This window comes from Lepisma saccharinum, chromosome 26, assembly GCF_977018435.1.
Source record: "Lepisma saccharinum chromosome 26, izLepSacc3.1, whole genome shotgun sequence".
Classification (NCBI taxonomy): Eukaryota; Metazoa; Arthropoda; class Insecta; order Zygentoma; family Lepismatidae; genus Lepisma; species Lepisma saccharinum.
Window position 1 is genome coordinate 8501435 of NC_139254.1, and position 20492 is coordinate 8521926.

General features: G+C 38.2%; 1 protein-coding gene across 2 annotated transcripts in view; it reads right to left on the reverse strand.

Annotated features, from left to right (window-relative positions):
- Positions 1-7594: 7594 nt before the first annotated feature.
- Positions 7595-20492, reverse strand: part of iav (transient receptor potential cation channel subfamily V iav) — a 208395-nt gene continuing 195497 nt past the window's right edge. For both annotated transcript variants that reach the window (XM_083112163.1, XM_083112164.1), the window contains exons 13-16: positions 19379-19567; positions 11806-11921; positions 11032-11159; positions 7595-9848 (exon numbers count right to left, since the gene is read on the reverse strand). In XM_083112163.1, the coding sequence (XP_082968289.1) occupies positions 8845-9848; positions 11032-11159; positions 11806-11921; positions 19379-19567 (1437 nt within the window). In that variant the 3' untranslated portion in view covers positions 7595-8844. The remainder of the gene's footprint in view (positions 9849-11031; positions 11160-11805; positions 11922-19378; positions 19568-20492) is intronic.

Here is a 20492-nt window from a genome sequence, read left to right on the forward strand (position 1 = left end):
TTTAATGTAAGGGACCAAGTTTCACACCCATATAATACTACAGGCAAAATTACTGTTTTGTATATTTTAACTTTTGGTTTCTTAGATATTAAACGAGAAGACAAAAGTTTATGAAGAGAGAAGTAACATGCATTTCCTGAATTAAGCCTACTTTTTATTTCCTCTTTAATATCATTTTCATTTGTTAATATTACTCCTAAGTATTTGAATTTGGAAACTGGTTCAAACGAGTTGTTATCAATAATTAGATTTTGATTATTACCTAACACTTGGTTTCGGCCTGTAAGCATATATTTAGTTTTCTCTTTGTTAACTTCCAAACCTATCTCTTTAACCTATCTCTGTTGAGCTAGGCTCAACACGAAATGAAAATGCAATGTTCATTAAATACATTAAAAATGCTGACCAAAGCAGACTATATTATGAATAACACTACACACGTAATCCTCTAACAGGGTTTTCTTCGGAATAAGATTCACGAGGCTAAATAGGATTATCATTCACTACAAAACAATAGCTATAAACATGGGATAAACCTGAAATGAGGGGCTAGTATTCACCATAAGAGAAGTGCAGCAGGTAAAACGAAATACCCATGTAAGGAAGAGGTGTGTAAGTGTAAGTTTCTATATGTGAAAATTGACCTAGACGATTTTACGTCAGGGGTCCCAGGTTCGAATACCGGCCTGGTCATTGGTGTTACTTTTTTATGATGTTCTATTTATCATACGTATGTTCACTCATCTTCATCGTCGCGATTGCCCAAAAGTGGCAGAAAAGCGACGCTAAATAACAAAAATAAAAATATATGTGAAAATTAAAAGGTGATAAGAGCTGATAGGTAAGATATATTTCATGAGCGATGTTCGATAGAAGTTCTGTTAAGATGTCAAACTTGTAGCAAGTTGTGTGAAGGATTGACGATAAGCTTCTATCACATTTAATCTAAGCTCACACAAGGATAGCGACTGAGCGAACCAGAGCAATGCAAAGCAAAGAAAGCACGTATTCATTGAGAGAAACAATGAATTTGAAGGCTGCAAATTTCTGCAAATGTCAGAATTTGAACTCTCAAATAGAAATTCTTATGTGACGAGTAGTATCATGTTGTAAGCTAGTGGGTATTTGAGGTGCTTTGCGTATTGTTGCTTTTCAAAATCACTTTCGTTGTTACCATTCTTGATATAGGCAGCATTTCATCACAATATGTTCTTAATTAGTTTGGGTTTTTGTTTCAAGTCCATTTTAGGCACAGATAGGCTAATCGGAACTGGGCCTACAGTATAAAGTTGGATTCAAACCTTTATATGTCTCCACCGGGTATGGAACCCAGGGCCCCTTGATGCCAGGCTTGACGATATTACTACGTCATCGTGAAGGCCCTCCGTAATAGGTTACATCTGCACGGATTAACATAAATTCATTTTAAACATATTTCGGACACTAAATAGAGTTCATTTTCACCACAGACTGGAAATTCGTTTTTTGCGAAAATACAAGGAATTCCTATCGTTCTTCTCTTAGAAAATAAGAATCATTTCATTTCACTCTCACGGTCTATCGTTGCTATTGATTGACGAAACAACAATGCTTCAAACTCAGAAGCCAATACTGAAGATTATATTTTTGTTATTTCACGGAATTGTTCAACCGCTCTCCGTTAATTGCGATGATAAAGAATAAATATGTAAGGTGAAGGTGGGATCATAACCAGGTTCTAAGGCCAGATATTCGACTTTGAAGCGCGTTATTCGTCATTCAAATTCCAGAGGTAGCAAAGCAACGTAAAATAACGAAAACAGAAAACAAGAACATATACAATTATCATCACCCAGCAAATCCAAACAGAAACCTCTTGTGGCATTCGTTTTGCAGAATGGCCTTGAGGATTAAAGATCGTCCATTTCCTGGTTCAGCTCGAGATAATTCAGGTACCTTATCAAAGCTGCCCTGAAACACGCAGGGTTTCTAACCCACTTCGCCGTCAGGTCGCAACCAACCTTTGCGGTTGTTTGTACACTGCATACACCCCTGGTGTTAATTTAATGAATTATTTAATTAATTAATTTAATGCATTAGCCAACTAAGCTCTGAACTATGTCATTACCAGTTCGCTCTTTATTTCCAATTTGGGAGGGAGTGTTATCCAAATCTTACTGGAGGGAAGGGGTAATGTCCGTGGGCGAATCAGTGCCAAAATATACATCACGATTGTTACGTGAACGTCCCTCCCACTGCTAGTATTTTTACATAGTCTTGATCTGATTCTCAGAGCATTGTTATTCATGTGACGAACAAAGAACAAGGAAGGCATGAATGGAAGGGTTGTGTTGAAGAAATTGATAGACAAATGAACACCATAGCTATCTCGAAGCTTCTGTTTGGGCGAGCCAATAATGATGATAAAAATAAAAGAACTCTACATTCCACAGTCGCATTTATAGTTTCCATTGTCTGAGAAGTTCTCTGTTTCCAATGTATTTCGAACCAGGCCAGAGTCCAAGGAAGAAACATCTGTCACCAAGTAGATCTCGAGAAATCGTTTGATGACAGTTGGCCGCCCTGCCGAGCGTCTAACAAAATATTCCTTCCATTAGCTTCTGCCTTTGAGGTTCAATTCTACCAAACTTTAACTCCTGTATATCTTTCCTTTTGACGAACTGGTTGCTTGGTTCCCGATGTTTATTTGCTTTAGCAAACCTCTTGCACATTTCAGTTCAGCAATCTCCAGCAGTGTTGCAGGCTCGTGTATTTCCACCGATGAAGTTCAATTCCACCATAAGATCAACCAGCGTAATTCCTTCATTTTGAACGTTCCGCCAGATGGCAGGTAAATCGATTAATTGAATCATAAATATTACTGAATACTAATATCCAATAATTACGCTAAATGAGGGGTTCCCAAACTTTTTCGTTTCACGGCATCCTTAGTGTTTCACGATTTTTTTGCGGCGCCCAAATCAGAATGTAGGCCTATCTCACAGATAAAGATATATAAGATTATATATATCTTTATCTGTGCCTATCTAACACTTGCAAAGCTCAGTTAGTGTGTCTAAAGTTAAAAAATAAACACACATTTCAAATTCAGAAACATTTTATGTGTAAAAAGTACCAAATAAGCACATGTTTTGAACAATCATATCATTGATTGAATATATTTGAACATTTCGCGGCGCCCAGTTTGGGAACCACTGCTCTAAATAGAATGAGGAAGATTTCCTTCTATATCGAATCAGAAATTCGTTGTGGCTATTTTTAGACTACATAACATGGTTAAAGAGAAAGAAAAAATGTATTGAGGAGATAAATGTAAATAGTTGCGGCGAGTTCCTAATTGGAACTTCCTATCAAGTCGGAGCAATAGTTTTGGAAAGATTCGATAGGTGGCTCTAGTCAACGTCTCAAACGCACAAATTATACACATTAAGGTTTTTTTTTTTAGTTTCAACTTATATTAGGCCTATGTATAATTCCATAAATATGACGTGTCATGCTAAGGAGAAAACATTTAACAATATCGAAATTTACTGAAATCCAAGTACCACACTAGGAATTACGATAGAAAGAGAGATGTGATGCTATTAAAACAGTGAAATTGAAAGTCAAAATAATAATGTTTGATATTAAAAGCTACGTAGGACCAACTCTGGGGTTAGAATCGCTAACGTAATTACAATGTGACCAACATAAATTGACTCGCTCTTGCTTATGTGCACTCCTATGCATTTCACTAAAGTTAAAGTTCTAAAAGTTTCCGAGATACAAATTGATTCAGACAGAGCCAGAACGTCGAAGCTACTCTTTCTCAACGCAAGAGACCTATCCTAGTGTCTCTTTTCGTTTATTTTACCTTTACCATACTGTTTATTCTTACTTACCCGTGAATTGGGCTAGGCATGAGAGTGTTTTTCTTATTAACCAGCGTAAACTTACAGGCTCACCAGAAACACAGAGAGGCGTTTCCAACTCTTCAATTAATGTGGCCACATTTATATTTTCTTGTGCAATGTACAGTGGGATCCATGAGTATTACCGTGCAAATTGTCCATCACCATGTTCGTGCACTTTATTTGACTCAATAACAGCTTCAAGAATGAAAAGAAAACTGAAAACAAGCCGTTGACAACTTCTGCACCAGCATGCATAAAAATACATCGCTTTAAAACACACAGGATCAAAGTGAAAAATTAATGAAAATAGTCGTGGACAATTTGCACGGTAATACTCATGGATCCCACTGTACCTGTATTTTTTTTAAAAATTTGCAAAAAAATTGCAACACTTTATTGTATCAGCAAATCGGTCTTCAGACTTGTTGTCATACGATATTATTAACTTAATCCTTTGACCTTTGTGTTGTATATAGCTGTAGCTGTAAATTGTAAATTCTAACAGTTATGGAAAGTGTTGCAAAACTTGGTGATGTTTTCAAAGAGCACTTAGATCAGGCAGAAATTGTGCGACATGAGTGCGATCCACGAGTATTACCGTGTAAATTGTCCATCACCACGTTCGTGCACTTTATTTGAACCAATAAGAACTTCAAGATTTAAAAGAAAACTCAAATAAAATGTTAACAACTTCTGCACCATCATACATAAAAATCCATCTCTTAAAAACACACAGGATGCAAGAGAAAAATTAATGAAAATAGTCATGGACAATTTACACGGTAATACTCATGGATCCCACTGTACACCCAACAGCAAAAGAAACAGTAGGCGAATTGTCCACCACCATTTTCATTCGGTCTAAATTCCACAATGTGATGACAATGAATTGAAATAATGACGTCAGTAAGCAGAGAACAATGCCTGCTTCGAACCAACATAGTTTCATTCCTTAAAACAACGCAGGATGTAGAATAAAAAAGTAATGAAAATAGCGGTGGACAATTTGGCTACAATTATCTTTGCCATTGACTGTACACCCCCGGTGATGACATGGAAACGTTGTATAAAAAATGTTTACAGTTTAATACAAATGGCTGGCAACACTGGACTCACGAGTAGCAGATACAATATGGTGGACGCAAACTATTTGTATTCTGCGGTTTTTAAAACCTGTTTCCAGCCCTTCCTAATCCTTTTTAGAAGACTTGTGTTATAATCCTCTCTTTTTTAACATAACAGGATATCGTCTGGAGCACTGGAGAGGTGCCACGAAGGTTAATGTGATTCGACAGAAACCAAAGCAGGGAAATTCGTTTGTTTTTCGCGGTTTGACATGTCGCCTGTTGACTCTGTAGCTGGGCTGTCAGCGAATCAAGCTTATTAAGTTACTGGGGCTCTTAGTCAAGATCCCCAAAGCGGCAGATGGAACCAGAAGGGGATTTCGGGATGGGGAGGGTGCACAGAGAGGGGAAGATTAGGAAGATCTTGATTTCAGGCAGCGGCTGGCGCTAGACACAATATTGTTCTCCGGAATTGTGAAATTGGAACGCTTGGCGGCGTGTGGTCCGGCGATTTGGGAACTGGCGTATCTGTTGGAGGTTGAGGGGGCTGTATCTCCATACAAACGCGTGCGGTTTGCAAAATCAAAGTTTGTTTTAAGTCCACTTAATGCTCACATAGGGTAATCGGGAGAAGACCCACATTTTAAGGTGCAATTTGGTAATTTGCCCCGATGGCGCAGTGGTAACGTCGTCTCCTTGTAGTCAAGGCGTCCCGGGTTCGATACCCGGTGGAGGCACAAGTGGTTCGGATCCCACTGTGCAGAAAGTGGACTTAAAACACCAAATCAATCAATCAAACGATGCAATTTGTCTTCCCAGAGGATAAATAATTTATGCACGCTCTCAGTAAGGTCGATAAGGGCGTGAGTTGAACTCGAATTGCAGCCTTCTCGTGGTGAGTTTTGGGTCATTTCTAATCAATGAAACAGGAGAAGAGCTGCACAATTGTTCATGACCTTTCACACATTGAAATACAGGTAATAGTCTGTAAAACATTTTACCGTAGAGTAAAGGCCTTAACATATGGGTTTTTGGTATAAGAAATATTGTAATTTTCTAATTTGTCCTACATTTTAGACACAATTTAAGAATTAAATGTGATAAATAGATTATGTAACTCATATTTCATATGCATTTTTTGTTAATATTTGTTTTATATAAAGTCAAATAGAAGATTTGTGATAGAAAACTTACAATAATTCACTATACATGGGGATAATTGAAAAATTGAATATTTTTATCAAAATTTCCTAATTTTAACCTTAATGTGCGAACTGAATATATCCGATTCTAATTTGTCGTTTTCTTTGCGTTTCTAAAGGCATTGACGAAAATATTTGTAGCTAAAAGTACCCACTCCAATGATCGAACCCTTGTTTCCCGTAAGCAGTCAGACGCATTACCGAATTGACGTTGGTCTCTCTCCATCTCTCTCTCCCTCCCTCACACACAAACACACACACATACAATTATAACGCTCGTTGTACATTCCGCCATATATGACAAAAAGTTAGTGCATTGTTTGCTTCACCATATTTTGTTCATATATGACGCAAATATGTACATTGACATCCCATTGCGACAGATAATAGACCTAAAATGAGAAAAACACAAAATATTAATCTGCTTAATTCTAGACTTATCACAACATTAACAATAAACTTTGAATATTACAATGTTGCATGAATTTTCATTACGCCAATGGAGGGTGGGACTTGAGTGGGGTTATCATACTTTAACGTAAATTAAATCATCGAAAAACACGGCCAGGAAATAACTTCCTTGAACTGCTCCACAAGAAAATGTCCAAGAATTACATTCAATTGTGCAGCAGTGGAGATTTTAAAACTGTTGACCCACGAAAGAAGAAAGAAAAACATTGTTGCAAGAGCTAATTGTTCATTATTGAAGTACCAGAGAGATGGTTCGTAAGTCAACAATATCCTTTTTAAAAAAGAATTACCGTTTGCAGGATGTCTTCATCCTTCATATCCACCTTACAAGTTCAAACACTACGCTTTTACCCTACTTATTTACTCTGCGCATGTCGCAGAGATTAATTAAATTAATTACGAAGGAAAACAAATGCATTAAGACATTATGGCTAAAGGGTTAGTTCTAGCGGTTTCCGGGCACCAAGAACCTTCTCTGTTACACATATTAAAAGTCAACTGTAACACACTAATAGAAGTACTGAGCTAGTGAAATCGTAATTTCCGTGTCAGTTAGTTCAAAATTCACACCTCTTTCGTCCCTATGCTATGTTGAAAATTATGAATTGTCATTTGAAAAAAATGATTATATTTACATTTCTAAAACATTAATTTAGAACGTATCATATTTCTTGAAAGTTAGAAAATAGACAATTGAAAGTTCCTTAATATCTGGATACGAGTCACAAGGTCTGCGAGATAACACTGTAGTACACATAAGCCTAGATCATTATGACCTTTCAAGTTTTCTTTCTTGCAACTGCTATTTCGACTTACCTCCAGTGGCGGCGCCACTATATGTTATTTACTAGAGTCCCTCACTGCTGTAAGTTGGGGTATCTGCTAAATTTAATGTCTAAAATGCTCACTACAAATTCATTTGCTTGAAACAGAAAGTAATGCAACATAATTGTAAGTTATAAACAGATTTATTCCTTTCTCAAAAACAATTAAAGTTAATAATCTTTTAAATTCAACAGTAAAAGAGAATACATAGTATTCTTAGGCCTAGTTTATACTATTGTACAATAATTGATGGGGAAAAGAAGTCGATATCTCGATATTAAAATGTGCGGTCTTATGCATATATTTAAAACAGACTCAAAACATTCTTCAAAATATTTAAAAATAGGTTCAACAAACAATGGAAAATATTGTATTGAAACTGTACTTCCTTCATCTTAAACTTTGGAAGTTTACCTGTAACAGAGTATCATAACAATAATTATAAACAATTAACAATTTTAACATTACTCAAAGCTAGGAATTGTATTGGCGCAGACAACATTTCTTTTAGCAAATTTTTTACAATAAATATCACTGCAGAATTGAAAAATAAACAGCTTTTTATAGTTCAGTTGTAGCACCATTTCAACGAATATGAACGCTTAAAACTTGAGATAAATACTAAAAAGACATAGCATGATATTAATAAAAAGAGATTGAGAATTTGTTCGAACTGAAAAATCATACATGCCTGTGGAAAAGATTTAAAAAAAATGAATCAGTTTCAACACATAAATTAAAAGCGATTCATATCTGTGATTATAATACTTCAATGAACGTAAACAAACTTTCAAAAATTTTATTCAAAATTGTACCCGAAACACACTTGTGACAAAAATCTTACTCTTTCTTCTGTTCGTTTATGATTTGTACTCAAGTTAAATGTTTTTATCTACTACAATAGAACCTAATTGAAAGTGACAATAATTTCTATAAACCTAACTTTTATAAAATGTAATTTTTCTATTCAACTGTTTTATTTATAACGAACTTTATTTACACTATCAGCTTAAAATATTCTATAGGAAGCATGTATCTTGCTATTAGCAAATGTCAGCAAAAATAATATACGCTGCAGTATATTCAGATATGGTAATAATCAAACCGCACATACACAGAAGCATTTTGTCTTTCATTATTTGAAATTGTAAGGTGCCTAAGTTACCTATGTTACGGTTAGTTTAAGTACAAAAGAAGATTTGGTTTGTAGATTAATATCTTACAAATATTCAGAAATAACATATAAATAGCTAACGTTAAACATTTAAGCAATTACAAAAATGAGAATAAAAAACCATCTCACTCATACCTTGTGTTGAAATTTAAATTCAATTGCTATCATTTTCCTGAACGTTTAAAAAGCGAAACTCACAGAGTAGTTACCGATTATCACAAGTCGTCGTCTTCTTCCTTTCCGTCCCAGGCTAAAATCTTGTTCATGTTAGTGATACTCTTCGTGCTCCAAGGATCTAAAACGTCAGGTCCGTTGTCTTCGGTTCGTTTCCCCGTGAGGGGCCTCAGTCTCCTATGCTTCCCGTTAGGTATATCGCGTAGTGATATGTCTTGTGGAGGTCCAGCACCGTTCTCCTGTCTTATGCTGCTAAGTCTTGCGGAACCACTTCTCCGCGTCGAGCCCATGCTGGGCGCCACTTTGTTCACCCTGGCAGTCTTGGGGCGCACACGACTTTGTTTACGCGGGGGTTCGGGTTGGGGCTCCGGAACCTCCTTGTCGGAAGATTCGACCGGGTCACTCTGCACACTGTCGTCCCGGTCGTCCTCCTCCGTCACGCGGTCCATTCCCGTGCTGGTGTCCGAACTGGGTTCATCCGATTGCAGGCCCTGGTCCGGGACGAAGCCTCCATTAACAACGCCTGCCTCGTCCTCTGTTTCTTTGGAAGGTGACTGGGGAGGAGACGAGCCGGGACTCGAACTCGTATCCTGCCTAGTCGGAGCATCAACGCACTGCTTCAACCGTGCCGATCTGGCTCTTCTCAACCGTGAAGACTTCCCCAGAAGAGGTCCGCTAGAGTCCAATCCGTCACTATCACTCGGCTCTATACTTACATGGATAATCTCCTTATTCTCGGACTGGACCAAGATGTGCGGACGCCCTGTGCTGCTCGCTATAGAGAACTGCCTTCGAGATAAAGCATCAGAAGAAGCGTCGTCGTGGAAAGCCTCGGTAGCAGCCGCCGCTGCAGCCAGAGCAGCTGCTGTGGAGGCTTCCAACCCAGAAGCTATAACAAGCTGCCTGAGAGGGTCCTTATGATCCAGTTCGATATTTGCTACTGCCTTACCGTCGCCAATATCCACGTCTGCAGAAATGGACAGGTTTAAGTCATTGGTGAAAGCAAGTTGGTTGAGGGCATTCGCAAGTCCTCCAGATCTTCGACCTGTAAAAAATTTACCCATATAGTACCTAGCTTTAATAAATTTCCAACCTGAAAATATTCACCAATATAGTACCCGGTTATATCGTCAATACATTTTCAACCTGCGAACAATTCACCCATATGTATTACCTGATAATATTTTCAGTGCATTTTCAAACCAAATGATTTTATAAAGGAACCTTTCTGAATTGATTACACGTGTAATGTGTTACATTACATCATCCATGTCTGAAAAGCTTCTACAAACATTGTCAATGCCAAAGTAATGAACGTAGTTATTAAGCTTGCGTTGTGAGTTCAGTTTCACAATTTAAGGTAAGGGTGCAGTTTAAAATTTATTCTACTAAAAGAAAAAATGTAACATCCGTTGAGAACCATTTCAATTATCTTTTGTGAATTATGCTCTAGTCTTATTAAGACTATGGCTAAAATTTATGTACAGAATGTGTAAAAATCATAATTACAGCTCTTATAAAATATTAGTTCTTTCACACTTTAAAATTATCTTATGTAACAAGATAAGTATTTTTCGTGGCTTCACAATCACTGCAACTTTTATTTATTTCAAATTAAATGATACCAACCAAGTTATTCTAAGCACACAAAGAAACTATAAGTTACTTAGATTTTATTAAAATTTTTAATGATTTTGTTGGTAAATTGGATTCCTCGGAGTTTTTTTTTTCTACAGTTGAATTCTGAAGAAAACACAAATGTATAACAGTCTCATCTGAATTAACAAAAATATGTCCTGGAAACCCCTAACTGATAATTATGTAGATTATCTTGAAAATATGTAGTGTTACTCTAAAATTAACTCTATTTCAAGATTTTACCGATTGCATATTCTATCAGCTTTTTCATTAATATCCTATTTACTCTACATTTTGTTATTTGCATTGTATGTTGAATATTATTGGTGTACGATAATTTCTATGTATTTTGTAAGTCTTATCATTTAGTGTTACTATTGTTTATTACTAAAGCTGTAGGTTTTCAGGCTGTTCTGAGAATTTCGAATCATACAATATAGATACTAGTCTCAAATCCCTCTACAAAATATCTTTCTTACAGTCTGATAGACCAACAAACCAATAGATATGGAATGATGGATTTACCTTTAAAAATACTAAATATACAAATCATGTGATATTCTAGTTTATTGAGTAATGAACAGAATCACCTGTATCCGGGTCATCGGACGCTCTGCCAGTGTTCGTCGCCTCGACGTCTGCGAAGGCCAGCTGGTCCAAGGCCATCGTGAGTCCTCCAGCCAAGGGGTCCACTTCCCCCAGGACGTCCGTTCGAGGACTGGAATTGGAAAACAAAACACTAAGCGCATAGGGAAAATGTTTAGGGAAAAACTGAACATGTGAAATTACTTGGACTTTCATTCCAGAGTATGTGCCATTACGACTCAAGCAGCAAGAGCGTTGCCAGAGGGAAATTTTCAGATTCATTCATCGGAGAGCAACAATTTCAAACAGTCTCTCTATCTCTCTCTGTCAGAGAGGTTCAGTCTCTGAATGTGACGGGGGACAGAAATAAAGAATGCGATACGAAGAGTTAGAGAAAGAAAGAGCTAAGGAAATAGAGGAGAAATGCTAGATAATACAGGGAGAAAGAGTTACAGAAATAGAAAGAAAAAGAAAGCGATAGGACAAGTTAGAGAAATAAAAGGATAAACAAGAACTAGATAAATACAGGGAGAAAGTATTATAGAAATAGAGAAAGAAAGCGAAAGGAACAGAGAAATAAAAGGATAAGGAAGAACTAGATAAATACAGGGAGAAAGTATTACAGAAATATAGAGAGAAAGAAAGCTATAGTAAGAGTTAGAGAAATAAAGTAATAAAGAGGAACTAGATAAATACAGGTAGAAAAAGTTACAAAAATAGAGAGAGAGAAAGCGATAGGAAGAGTTACAGAAATAAAGCATGCGTATGTGGATACTTACGTGTGGCGTACTTTGACGGGAGTTGAGATTGAAGATCTTCCCCACATGAGGAGACGCATTTCCTCCCCGGTCATTTTGCGTTTTCGAAGCTCCGTGATGGTCACCTTGCCGACTCTCTGCAAATGAGAACAAAGATATGTAATTAAGTATACAGAAACTACTTACACGAACAAAATAAAAAATATTATTGGATGGGAAAACAAATGAAGTACCTGTATAATTCATATCCTCACATGTGAGATTTTCTATTGGGTATGGTACACGTGACGACTTACCCATCTACTTCTCCACGAAGAAGTTGATCGAACCTTGCTCTATTATACACATCACCTTCTTCATCATTGTATCATTGCCGTGAAACATGACACGCTTCATGCACGTGAGTGTCCTCAAAATCACTTGTATGGAAGATGACACACACCTCCCCACGTGGGTTTAGCTCTATTACACGTGCTACCAGTGGCGACAACAGAATTTATGATGGGGAGGGGGGGTGCAGCACTGGATGGCTGCCAAAGATTTGGGCTAACTAAGGCTCTGTCCGAAAGGTACAAAGTGCAGACTTGAAGTATGGTCTTGGCTGAAGGGACGTCACCTAGTACAGTTCGAAAGCGCCAAGAACAGAAGGACGCAAGTACACAGCGTGCAGTACAGATGGTTGGTGACTATGTCACGTGGTTTCCACACTCGTTGTCCATTTGTTTAAAATCACGGAGGTAGAAAGCAAGCAGAACAGGTTAAATATACGTCAAGTTGTTGGTTTCAGTTCTTCTATTGTGTGGAAATGTATGTGTACGAGTATTTGAAAATGCTATGTGATTTCTATTGTTAAAAACAAGTGTTTAAATGGCGAGGAAAACAACGAGTATTCAGTTTTATCTCCTGATCGTATTTGGCGCTGCAGCCAAAGTGCAATTCGAAAGACAACACTTAAAGGCCGCGACTTGAAGACCGCACTGCAAGACCATACTCGGAGGATGCTCGCTTCAATTACGGTCTTGCACCTTTCGGACACGGCCTTATTCTATTTAGGATGTGTAATAGCTCGATATAGGTATTATCCGAAATATCATAACATTGATGAACCATACACATCACAATTTTGCTTCATAACTGCTGTAACAATTTTAAAAGCTACCCCCTTGCGATGGATGGATTGATTGATTGAGTTGGTCTTAAGTCCAGTTTATGCACAGTAAGGGACTGGACCTACAGTTTAAAGTGGAATCCAAACCACTATGTGCCTCCACTGGGAATCGAACCCTGAACCCCTTGATTACAAGGCGACGACGCTACCACTGCGCCATCAGGGAGGCCCCCCTTGCGATGGAAAAATCGACCACGTGGCGAGTTTGGTTGGACTCAGCAGGGGCGATTCCTCCACGTAAGAAGTGAGGAACTTCCTACAGTTCATTTACACTTGCTTCCAATTCTCTTCTTTTTACGAGTTTAATGATAATGCGCATTATAAAATTATGAGCTCAATATACGTACAATTAGCTACTGCCAAGATTTGACTGCTGTCTATCGCTCCAGCCGCAGACCAAAGACAGTGGATACACACACGCTTTGCAGTCCCGCCTGAGGAACCTCGCTTGTATCACTTCAAACAGATTGGTGGGGAGTGGAAAAGGGGCAGAATCCAGCGAGGAAACTTCGAGGGTTTCCTCAATCAGTGATGCCAACCCCAGCAAAATGCTACTAGAACTAGCACAGTTTGATCTTTGTTGGCACCTAGCACCGTGGCATAATGGTAAAATCTAGTATAATCTGCAAACGTGAGTCTCTGGGAGAGGGTAATCTAATTGAAAGCAATATGTTTGCAGGAAATGAAAGTAAAATTAAGTTCAAATCTTATTTTTACTTCACCAGCGAAAATGTTTCAAATAAAAGGCAGCATGTCTACATATACAAGCTTTTCTCTACATGGGCGGAGTTTGAGCTTTTGCTTTGGGAGGCCAGACTCTGGGAGAAGCATATGATGTACAGTCTTAGAAAGAAATACCTGGGCCACGGGACGTAGAATTTCGTAACGTCTTAAGCCTGTTGTTTATGCAACCCAAATAACAAAATATTCGCTTAAGTTTGCCTGGTGATTCTGAGTTCTCGGGAAGGATTGAGCTTTGATAGCATGAGTCACATGACTCGTGCCCCAGCCACAACAAACAGCTGGGTGCTACGATGCCTCCAGAAGAAAATTTCAGGAACTGGTTTCTTGACGAAGCTACTCGTAAGGAAATACTATTCTTTCAAGTGATATTAGAGTCATTGTCAAGAAGGTTCGCTGAAATGATGGTTCTCATCACAGACCACATGCCACACGTTAATTGTTTAAGTCCAGTTCATGCACTGGACCTACAGATTAAAATGGGATCCGAACCAAATGCCTCTCTATTTGGTATTGAATTCGGAAGCCTTTCATTACATGGCGAAGACGTTACCACTACGACATCAGAGAGGCAATGGAACCCCTTGAGAAAGAGATAAGCGAAAATTGCTACGTGACAAACCATATTTGCCCGTAAATTTTAAAAATAAGACAATATTTTGTACTGACAGTTTCGAACCGTGGGAGAGGCATATATTTTTTTGTACCATCGTCCATTTCACGAGTTTTTAATTCTTCCTCACCGACACGAGTAACGCGAGTCGTAGAAGAAAAGTGAAGTAAAATAACTGAAATAGAAATAAAAGGAAAAAGCGAAATAAATTTTATTCATAATATTCTGCAGTCACTTGAGTTGTATTCACGGGATGCTATCTTTAAAGAAAGCCGTGGTCTCTTCCTTGTCTTTTTCGCTTCCTTTGTGCTCTTGCTTCCCCGTCACGATTGGTCTAAAACTAATTAATGCGACGTTAATTAAACAATCCAAACAACGAAACAATGCACAATCAACTGCACAAAACAACATTCCAAATGTTTTCGAATCGGAAAACAATTGAGATGCTGTAAAATGACTTAAGATGCAGTAATAAAGTGGGAATTTCGGTACCGTATAGAATTAAATCGGTAGAGATGTTCGATTTGATTGGATGTTTGTTATTTAGATTTGCTATTCTTTCACTTTTGGCAAATAGCGACGATGAAGATGAGTGATGCTGTGATGAAATTGATGAAGGGACACTTACCAAGGACACCCACGCCCAAGTCGAGATTCTAACCAGGGACCCATGGCATCGTAGCGCGCTGTGCTAACCACTCCTCCATGGAGTGGACATTATAGCATATTTTGTGTGCTCAATTGGGATCAATCAATGGAATGAATAGGCATATTATATGATCAATAAATTCATATCATAATACCACGTCATACTATTCGGCACGAAGTAACATCAGAGACATTCAATCTTGCATTTTTGCCTTTCAACTAATTCTTTGAATTCAGGTTAAACACAACAATAAGATAAATTATGAAGCAAATGATAGTGAATGTGGGATATTGACAGTTATTACGAATTACCTGACAGAAACAACATTAAGCAGGCTCGGTGGTCAAGCTCATTAAGTGATTGACATTCGATATCGTCGCCAAAGTTCCCGGGTTTGAGTACCGCCCTTGTCGGGGGTGTTTGATTATTTCGTCATCAATTTCATGTAATGGTCACTCGTCCTTATCGTCGCGATCATCGAACAGGGAATAAAAAATATAAAAATAAATACGATGGAAGAGTACTTACTTCATCTCTCACGAAATCTCCTACAAAACCGGAATATATAAAATACATGTATATTCATTCACATACATTTTCGAGTTCTATATTTAACTAATCGAGACCGAGAACGGGAGAGCAATTTTCAATTCGACAAACCGAGAGACGGAGAAACTGTCAAGTCTCGTTTCTTCTTGGCACCTCCGTAATCGAGTTGTTCTGTTTGTCATTGGCTTTGTATTGGCAATTATTGTCATTATTCTTCCCCTGCAGGTAAACCATAACGATGAATTATGATGAAATGAAGCAGATAAAAGGGCAAGAACAAGAAAGTCATGCCTGTTCGGGACTCCAACCTAGAACCTTACGTAACGAGATTTGAAATTCTGGAGAAGGAGTCCGTGTTTCGCTTGGTTTTCTCTTTCCTCTACTTCCCTTATATTATCATACATGTATAATAAAAATGGATCTGATACGATATGTTGCGATTCATAATTGTGCTGGTTAGATGCTACAGATGTGAACTCCAATCTGCAATATATTATTCCCTTTTGTTTCGTATCTGGTTGAACATGAAATTTTCTTACACTGTGATAATTTCTTTCTTAGTTTTGGTTTGGTGCACAGATATGCTAATCTGGACTCGACCTTCAGTTTAAAGTGGGATACTAACCACTATGTGCATCAACCGTGTATCAAACCCGGGATCCACTGATTACAAGGCGACGACGTTATCACTACGCCATCGAGGAGGCCCCATGACAAAATGTTATTCACTCGATCTCTACCATAATTTATTTCAGCATTTACATTTTCGTTTTCTTCTTTTTTCCTTTTGTTAACTACTCTTACACAACTCTTTTTGCGTCTTCGAATTTCTTCTTGTTTCAGGAAAAAATAATACATGCAGGCTGTATAAAAATCCCCCGTTCAAATAGATAAAACGTTCACTCTCGAGAACTAATTTACATGTTTATCACTAACGTAACCATTAGGAAACTATTGAAATGTTAACTGATATAACTGCAGATGAAACAATACTTACAGCCACTAACGAAATATCTATTCTTGTGTAGCCTCACAGACAACAAGTATCTGGTGAGTCATTCACTCTTGCTGACTACGGGCGAAGGTCACTGAACTAAAGGGTGGTGGCAAGCAAGCAGGCTTTTGCTCTACCAAAGACGAGGTCACGTGTTCCAGTTATCAATGGCGTACGAAATAAGGAGGAACACAGCTATCTGACATATGATTTGGTCCCGTCATTGCACGTAGAACACTTTATCGTCGTGGCCTTGAAGTTCCCTCAGGGCACTCCTACGTAAAGGCTTCTCAGCTAGAAGGATATCTTCCCCATTGAGTGGAGGAAAAGTGGGTGCGTATAGAGGTCCTTCAACTTTCGTATTCTTTTTCATTTCAGAACCCGTGCTGTATCGTCGACTTAATCCAATCTATCCGATGTAGGTTTTAGGTTCTGTTTCTGTTCGGTTATTTCACGTTGTCTTCCTGCTTATGATATTCGCGACGAAGGTTCTGGATTCGATAATCTGGACAATAACGGGATTGTGTTGGTTGCTTGATTTGGTGTCTTAAGTCCACTTTATGTCCTGTTAGGCTAATCGTGAATGGACCTACAGTTTAAAGGGGGATCCGAACCACTATGTTCCTCCACCGAGTATCGAACCCGGGATCCCTTAATTACAAGGCGCCCACGATCCCACTCCGCCATCGGGGTTTGTGTTCGCAACGAATGAATCAAATTTGAGTGATATGATATGCAACCATTGGAAGACTATTGAAAGAAAAGCAATGGGAACCTGCCAGTTTTTCTACTGCAGACAGGAAACCATAAACATGGAAGAGAAGCTTATATTCTATGAAACCTGACGCTATGTGCTCGAATACTGGCTAAATATAATCCATAGAGGCATAGCAACGTTAAACAACCTCTTATATGATACATATAGGTTTAAAAAGGTCGAAATACAAAGATTGTGTGCGCCTCACTGATGGCGTAGTGGTAAGGCCTTGTAATCAAGGTGTCTCGGGTACGATACCAGGTGATCGCACATAGTGGTTCGGATCCCACTTTAAACTGTATGTATTTCAGATTAGTCTATCTGTGCCGGTGACTCAGTCGGTAACGCGTCTGACTACCATGCTATAGGCCCCGGGTTCGATCCCCGGCCGGTTCAAGCCCGGGAACTTTTCTAACGTTGGAAGCAACCCCGGCGCCCACCCAGCGTCGAATGACATGGGTACCTGGGGGAAACCCTGGGGGTAAAGGCGGTCAGGGGCGTGATGCTGATCACATCACCCACACTCACGAACGAATCAAGAAAGTGTGGGGCGGCGTGATGCTGATCACATCACCCCCACTCACGAACGAATCAAGAAAGTTTGGGGCGTTACCCCTACACCCCCTATACGATTTCATGGCGTAGCGCTAAGCACAGGTGAGAACTTTACCTTTTTTTTTTTGCATAAAGTGGACTTACAACAAAATTTAAACTTGCGATAAAGATTATGATAAGGTATTAAAGAATTGGGTCTAACACATTTTTTTATTGTTTACCAATGACATTGTTAACTAATATTCTTAATTTCAGTTTCAAGATGAAATCGGCTACGAAATAAAAGGAGTGGGTTCATATTTCTGTTACGAAATTCCACTTTTGTAGTAGACCTGTGCCACACTAAGATGTGACATAATAAACAAATCTGAGACACTTTCAAAGTATTAAATTGCTATCTACGTATTTGGGAAAAATCTTTCAATATAATACTTTTTTTGGACGCGTCAAATCATAGTATTTAATTCCTGTTTTAGCAGCTTTAAGAAACCTGATTTCGGGGGGGGGTTACAAATGCCCTTTCTGCTCCCGTCAAGTTACGCCTATGACAAACAGGAATTCAAAGTAAAAGACTGTCCCGACTAAATCGGGAGACACGTCTGATAGATTTACAATTGGGAAAATCATAATTAAGCGTGTAGTTGAAAACAACCTATTTTCATATATTGCATGCAGCTCTACTTTTTCTGCAATGTGGATCAAGAACTGGGGACGTGGAGAAGCACAACACTCCACGTAACCAATAGCCACGTGACCCTCTTTGCTTTCCTGCCATGTTGACCTTCGCGTGGAAGACATTTCTCGGTGTTAAGACAGGCAAAATCACCCGATCATCGAAGGGTGCAATATGTGTTGCATTACTTGCATTACTTGCTCCTATTAAAGCCTTATGGAGAAGAACTTTTTTCCATGACTGTACCTGAGGGTTATTGAATATCCCATAGTTTATAAGTGGTCCGGAGGCCTTCCCACGGAAATTTTTTTAAAAAAACAACAACTTAAAAACACTGAGTTCTAGGCCTTTTAGATTTGAAAATGTTAAATTTTCTCGCTTAAGTAAACAAATATTAATTAGTATATTGGTTGTCAGTTTTAAAAGAAGCAAAACAGTACGATTATTGCATTTTGCATTTCATTAATTTTTTATTGATACAATACTCGTATTACTTTAAAAAAGTAACGGAACAATAGTAAGCTTCAGAAATTTTAGAAAAATTAAATTGATAAGTTCTTTGATACCTCAGCAGTAGCTGTTGACTCAACACAAAGTCATTTTACGTTTTTCTTTCTTCAAACTGTACACACCAATCAAATCGTCTAAGTCCCGCAATTGCGGCGCAATTACCGCACATGATTTTCTCTCCTGGACCGGAATTGAATTTTTTTTAAATTCCTGGACCATTAACAACCTGATGTTAGTATGTACTTTAAAAAGTGAATTTGAGGACCCGGTACCAATTTTAAATAAATTCAATTCCGGTCCAGCAAAGATTGAGAACCACTGCTCTACTGAAATAGCAAGTAAGCCAGCGAGTGGGAGTTCAACTTCAAAATCCCTCCCTCCTTACCTTCCAGTTGCTGACGGCTCCTTTCCTCTGCTTGGCCCTCGTCTTGCTCTTGCTCTTTATAACCATTACGCCTCTCTGCTCGGTGCTGGGGTCGTCTCCCCCGCCCAGCTTGATGCTGTACTCCTGGATGTACACCTGCGCATCCTGCTGGCTCACTGCTCGTTCCAGCGTCACCACGATCTTGGCCCACTGAGAAGTTGATAAATTCAATGAAAAATCTGACGTCACTATTAAAAGTGTTCATATATTAATCACTTATTGATCTACAGTAATTTTTCTTGTCATGCTCAAACTTTAAACTATAAATTTATACAGCGTGATCATAAATAATTATACATCATTTTAATTTAACACATCATTTTCGCGAAATATAACAAATTTGAAATGGATATATTTTTAAAATTGAATTTAAAATTTTGGTTGCGTCAGCACTTACGCTATTTTGCACCCGTCACTTTCTTTATACGGGGTCCAGCCCCTAACTAAACTAAAATTTAACTAATGCTAACTATACTTCGTATTTTAACCTATTTTACAAGTATGTAAGAAATAATAAGCCAGCGTTTCGTTAAAAAAAACACAACAACTGATTAAGTTTTATAGTGCCTAAAAAACTAAAAACCTATTTTGCTTGTTAGAACCTATTTTAGGCTTATGCACCTAAATCAAGCCTATTTTTAGGTTTTTATATATTTTTAAAGGTTTTTACAGGATTTTTATGTCACACAGAGGCATTTGCTTTGTTTGGTCAGGAAGAAATTCAATGACGAACTTGTTTGAAATGTACTCTGTGTCGATTTCCCTTCCTCCGAGTGCAAGTGATTTTTCAAAGCTCTAAACAAAGCAAATTGAAGTTTGCACCACTGAATATGTTTTTGTTGAAAGATTATTTTCAGCATATAAGATGATCCTCACACACAAGATTACGGAGTTTGACTGTGGATAACATGAAAAAAATATTGTTGCCTAACTATACGGCTAAGAGTGGATTTTTATAGCAAATTTCCAATAGTAAGTTCTGCCATTGACGTAGGGTTAGGCAACACACATAACGTTATGCAAGATAGTGCGTATTTCAGGATATAGGTGTCCCAGTTTCATTGCCGGTGACTAT